The sequence below is a fragment of the Monoraphidium neglectum genome (genome assembly GCF_000611645.1).
Source record: "Monoraphidium neglectum strain SAG 48.87 unplaced genomic scaffold scaffold00819, whole genome shotgun sequence".
NCBI classification, from domain to species: domain Eukaryota; kingdom Viridiplantae; phylum Chlorophyta; class Chlorophyceae; order Sphaeropleales; family Selenastraceae; genus Monoraphidium; species Monoraphidium neglectum.
In genome coordinates, this window is record NW_014012809.1 from 2,963 (window position 1) to 7,640 (window position 4,678).

Sequence of the window (4,678 nt, forward strand, 5' to 3'; positions counted from 1 at the left end):
ACACACACACACACACACACACACACACACACACACACTCTCTCTCTCTCTCACACACATACACGTATGTAATCAGACAGACAGCAAGGGGTATCAGGGACAGCCAATGTTGTTGATGCCACGGGGCTAGGACACTCGACACTCAGGCGCATCCCTGGTGACCCAGAGTAACAGGGCTGTGTGGTGCTTGTGTGACAAAGCGCAGCCTCCAGGATGACTTGGGGGAGGCCGCCCGATTATGATGAAGCGTTCATTTGCACGCCCGAAGTGAATACGTGCGTTCGCAAATGGATGGAAGTGTATCAACAGTTTTAGGCGCCCCTCCAGCTGCGCGAGTCACCAGCCCTACTCGTACACAGATGGCACGCGGCCGAAGAGAAGCCGATTTTTGTACCCGCTGTCGTGAAAATTTTGTATCAAAGTGCTCGCAGCACCCAAACAACTTCAGCGTGCCGGCGTGGGCGCGGGCACGGCGGCCCCGGCCCCAGCCGCCGGCGCCGCGACGGGCGTCCGCTCAAGCCACCCGAGCTCCTGGAACCCGATGCAGATGCTCTGCAGCGACGGCGCCCACGGCCACGCGGCCGCCGACAGCCGCGCGTGCTGCTGGGCAGTGAGGATGGTCCCATAAAGCGCCAATAGAAAAACCGTGATATTCAGAATGTAGGACGCCTGGACGCAGCCAAGGTCTGACAGAGCGGCCTCGTGCGCCGCCGCGTCGGCCGCGAGCGCCGCGCAGCGCGCGGCCAGCGCCTCGCGGGCGCGCGTGAGCGCGGCCATGCGGGCGCGCCACATGGACAGGAGGGTCGCTGCGAGTGCGCGCTGGCGGGGGTCGAGGCCTAGAGACTCGATCGCCCAGCGCCAGTGGGCGGCGGGGGGCGGCTGCGGCTGCTGCTGCTGCTGCTGTTGGGCCGGCAGCGGCGGCGACTCCGCGTCCAGCGGCGTGAGGATCGCGCCGCTCAGCGGCGCGCCGCGCTCGGGGCCCAACACCATCAGGTTGCCGAACTGGAGCAGAGCGGCCCGCATGGCGTCGAGACGCGCGGGGACAGTCCCCGCGTCGGGCGCGCTGCTCCCGAGGCGCCTGCGGCGGCGCGCGGCATTTGGTTTCTAGGTGTGTCATCAGGACGAGCGACGCGCCGGCGGCGGCCGAAGCGGCGGAGGCGAAATCCAGCTCTCTGGTCAGCTGCAAAATAGAGCGTGCGCTGCCGCAGTGCAAAATCCAGGGGGGGCAAAACCAGTGGCCTGCGCCCGCAACCACACTCCGCAGGCGCATGTGCGCGCCCGGACGCTCACGGCAGGAGGATGCAGCAGCATTGGGTGTACTCGCGCAGCCGCTCCCTGTAGCCCTGTGTAGTCAGCCGCCCGTCAACCGACGGCGCCACGGCCAGCATGCCTTCTGGAGACCACCCCAGCCCCACCCGCACCCGCGGCGGCGGCGGCTGCGGCGCCGACAGTGCCTCGGCGCGATCGTGGCCGCCGGCGGCGGGCCGGTCTGCGTCACCGCCTCCTGGCTGCGGGCGCTGGGGCGAGCCCGGGTCGCGCTGGCGCCCTCCAAGCCCGGGCCCCGACGCATCTGCTGACTCGTCCGCTGACTCAGCGCCGACAGACGCGACGCTGCTGTCTGCCCCGGCCTGCAGCACCGCCGCGTCGTCGGCGTCCACCGCGGCCGCCGCGCGCGCGCCGCCACCGGCCCCGCCCGTACCGCCGTCGCGGCCGGTGTTCTCGCCCTCGCTGCCGCCGCCGCCGGCGATGCTTTCGCTGCCGCTGTCGTCGTCACCCAAAGCGACGTCGTGCGGCGACGCGTCCCCCTCATCTGCGGCCGAGCCCAGGTCTCGCAGCATGTCAAGGAGCTGCACCCTCCAGATAGGGGGTGCCTCCGCGACCGATGCGTGCGGCTCTGCGCTGCATGCTGCGCCGGCCGTGGGGGCGGGGGCAAAGAGAGCGCCGCCGCCGCCGCTCGCGCCTCGAGGAGAGCGGCTGGCGCCGCTGCCCTTGGCGCCGCCGTATGCCTCCTCGTGCTCGACCAGGCCCGCTCCGGGCCCCGCCGCGCTCGCCGTCGCGCCGCCCGTGGCGCCGCCGCCGCCCGGCCCCGCGCGGCGCCGCAGCGCCTCCCCTGCGCTCATCAGCGCGTGGGCTTGGCGAACCAAGATCTGCATGTGGAGGAGAGAAGCGGCCAGCAAGCCGCGATGCGGGACAAGGGGGATGTTCTGTGTTGGCCGTGGCCATGAGGGATGGTCCGTGTCACCAAGTGCGCCGCAGCAGCCGGCCGCAACCGCGTGTGGAAGCCCACCTGCGCCACCTCCGCCCTCAGCTGCAGATCGCCCTGGATCACATGCTGCTGCGCCAGCTCCTGCTGCTTGCCAACCACCAGCCGTTCAAGCTTGCCTATGAGCTTGGTCACCTCGCCCTGCTTGCGCGTGCGGCGCATTCTCGCGGATGCGCGGCGCGCGAGTGCGCTGGAGACCCGCCGCGGGGTGACAACCGGTCGCTGCCGCTGCGTTACGTGCGGCAGGCAGCGGTGACTCTCAAATTCTTGGGAATTATGCGCACAGAGTTGAGTCGAAGCACTTGGTATCGGAGGAGGTCGCAAAGATCTCGGTTCTGCCTTGCGATTGTGACGCCCGCACGCATCATAGTGACTCTGTACACAACCAAATAGTCTTCACCAAGGCGCCAGATCGGCGCTTGCAAGTTGACACCCTGCTGCAGCATGCGTGTGTCGTGGTGTTTGTCGATTACTGTAGCGGCTGTCACTCGCCGGGACACCTGACACCCAGGCGTTGTCGCCGCCCCGCAGCTCACTAAGAACACGGCTGTTAGGCATGAGCGCTATGTATCCATCCACGATGCTAGGCCTCCCGCCCGGACCTGCCAGGCTCCCCGGCCCCCACGATCAAGAGCCTCAAGAGCAGGGCAGCATTACTGTTTGCTATTGCTGTCCGCTGCCGCCTGCTGCTGCTGCTGCTGCTGCTGCTGCTGCTGCTGCTGCTGCTGCTGCCCCTTGGGCTTCTCCTCCACCACCGCGACATGCAGCTCCTCCAGCTGCCTGTCCGCCACCGCCGCCGGCGCGCCCGTCAGCAGGCACTGCGCCTGCGTCGTCTTGGGGAACGCGATGACGTCACGAATGCTCGGCGCCCCTGCCAGCAGCATCGCCAGCCGGTCCAGTCCGAAGGCCAGACCGCCGTGCGGCGGCGCGCCGATGTCGAGGCAGTCCAGGAGGTACCCGAACTTGGCGGAAGCTTCCTCTTGGCTAAGGCCGATGGCGTCGAACACGCGCTGCTGGATGTCGCGCCTGTTGCAGGAAAAAAATGGAGTTGAGGTTGGAGTTGGGCGGGGTTGGATGATGACATGTAAGCAAAAAAAGCAACTGGACGACGACGGAGTCGATCAAGGGTGACGACGGGAGTTCAGAGGGACCAAAAAGCTGGCGGCTTTGCTCGCTCCCGCGCAGGGCACGCGGCTGGCCGCGTCGCGCTGTACCTTTGGCCAGGCAGGCGTGGCCCCAGCCGCGCACAAGGGCCGCCCTCAGTGCTGAATCCGGCCGAATGCCGCAACAAGAGCCGTCTCGGCGCCGCCAACAAGGTCATGCAGGCATGGCCCACCCCATCGCGCATCCTTATCCCGCCCGGCATATTCATCCCCGGAGGCGGCAAAAAGCCACCCCAACTCACCTGTAGATGCGCAGCGACCCGCCCCCGATCTCGACCCCGTTGTAAACCAGATCGTACGCCAGCGCGCGCGCGCCCCGGACGTCCCCGTCCGCTGCCGCCAGGTCCTCCGGGTTTGGCGCCGTGAAGGGGTGATGCAGCGCCTCCAGTCGCTGCTCGTCCTCGTTCCACTCAAACATCGGGAAGTCCGTCACCCACAGCAGCGAATCCTTGGACGCGTCGATCAGGCCCAGATCGCGTCCGAGGAAGAGGCGGACGCGGTCCAAGGCGCGGTGGACGGTGGCCTCGGGACCCGCGGCGAGGAGCAGCAGGTCTCCCTGAGAGTTTGAATCAATTGATTCGGGAGTGGCGTGGTGGGCGAGAAACGGGACTGAGTTGCGAGAGAAGATCTGAGCGTTTGGTGTGAGGAGACGGAGGAGGAGGGGTTGTGGCGCAAAGGAAGAGACCAGAACGAGGTTGCGCTTGACAGGGCGGGGACGGTCCGGCGGCCGCCGTGACGCCTTGCGGCGGCCGCCAGAGGCTGGGCTCCAGGGCGCCGCCCGCCGCCCCGGCGCTTCCCCGTCCTCGCCCTCGCCCTCGCGCGCGCCGCGCCGCACCGGCTGCGCGCCCGCGGCGGCGATCAGGGCCGCGGCCTGCTCCGCGCTGAGCCCCTCCTTGATGGGCTTTGCGGCGTCGATGGCGCCGCCCTCCTGCACGCGGATAAAGGCCAGGCCCGCGGCACCTGGGGGAAGGCGTTCAGGGCCATGCGCGAGCACGATCAGAATAGGAATGAGAAGAGGGCATGAGACGGTGCAGCCCCGCCATCCCAGAGGCACCAAACGAGGAGTTCAGGCATGAACATGGGGGCTGTCATTGGTGATGACAGTGGAGTTCAGCAGCCCTGGCGCATCCCAGAGAGCAGCCGCAACCAGAGCATCCCCGGGGCCGCCGTCGTGGGCGTGGATACGCGGGTGACCGACGCCCCGGCGCCGGCCCAAAATCAGGCGAGCGGGGGTTGGGGTGGGGTGCCGGGG

At 68.2% G+C, this 4,678-nt stretch overlaps 3 protein-coding genes across 3 annotated transcripts in view; all 3 read right to left on the reverse strand.

The window, feature by feature from the left end:
- Positions 1–444: 444 nt before the first annotated feature.
- MNEG_5475 (hypothetical protein) lies at positions 445–1,023 on the reverse strand (the record flags this gene model as incomplete). Its single annotated transcript, XM_014046045.1, has 1 exon — positions 445–1,023. One exon carries the CDS (start codon positions 1,021–1,023, stop codon positions 445–447), a length of 579 nt encoding a protein of 192 aa, XP_013901499.1.
- A 263-nt stretch (positions 1,024–1,286) lies between these two features.
- Positions 1,287–2,425, reverse strand: MNEG_5476 (hypothetical protein; the record flags this gene model as incomplete). The annotated part of the gene is made up of 2 exons (XM_014046046.1): positions 1,287–2,147; positions 2,288–2,425. The coding sequence occupies 2 exons, from the start codon at positions 2,423–2,425 to the stop codon at positions 1,287–1,289; spliced, it is 999 nt and encodes a 332-aa protein (XP_013901500.1).
- A 491-nt stretch (positions 2,426–2,916) lies between these two features.
- MNEG_5477 (aspartyl-tRNA synthetase) overlaps positions 2,917–4,678 on the reverse strand; it is a gene marked incomplete at both ends in the record, with an annotated part of 6,039 nt that continues 4,277 nt past the window's right edge. The window contains 3 exons of the mRNA XM_014046047.1: positions 2,917–3,289; positions 3,669–3,982; positions 4,262–4,386. Coding sequence (XP_013901501.1) covers positions 2,917–3,289; positions 3,669–3,982; positions 4,262–4,386 — 812 coding nt within the window. The remainder of the gene's footprint in view (positions 3,290–3,668; positions 3,983–4,261; positions 4,387–4,678) is intronic.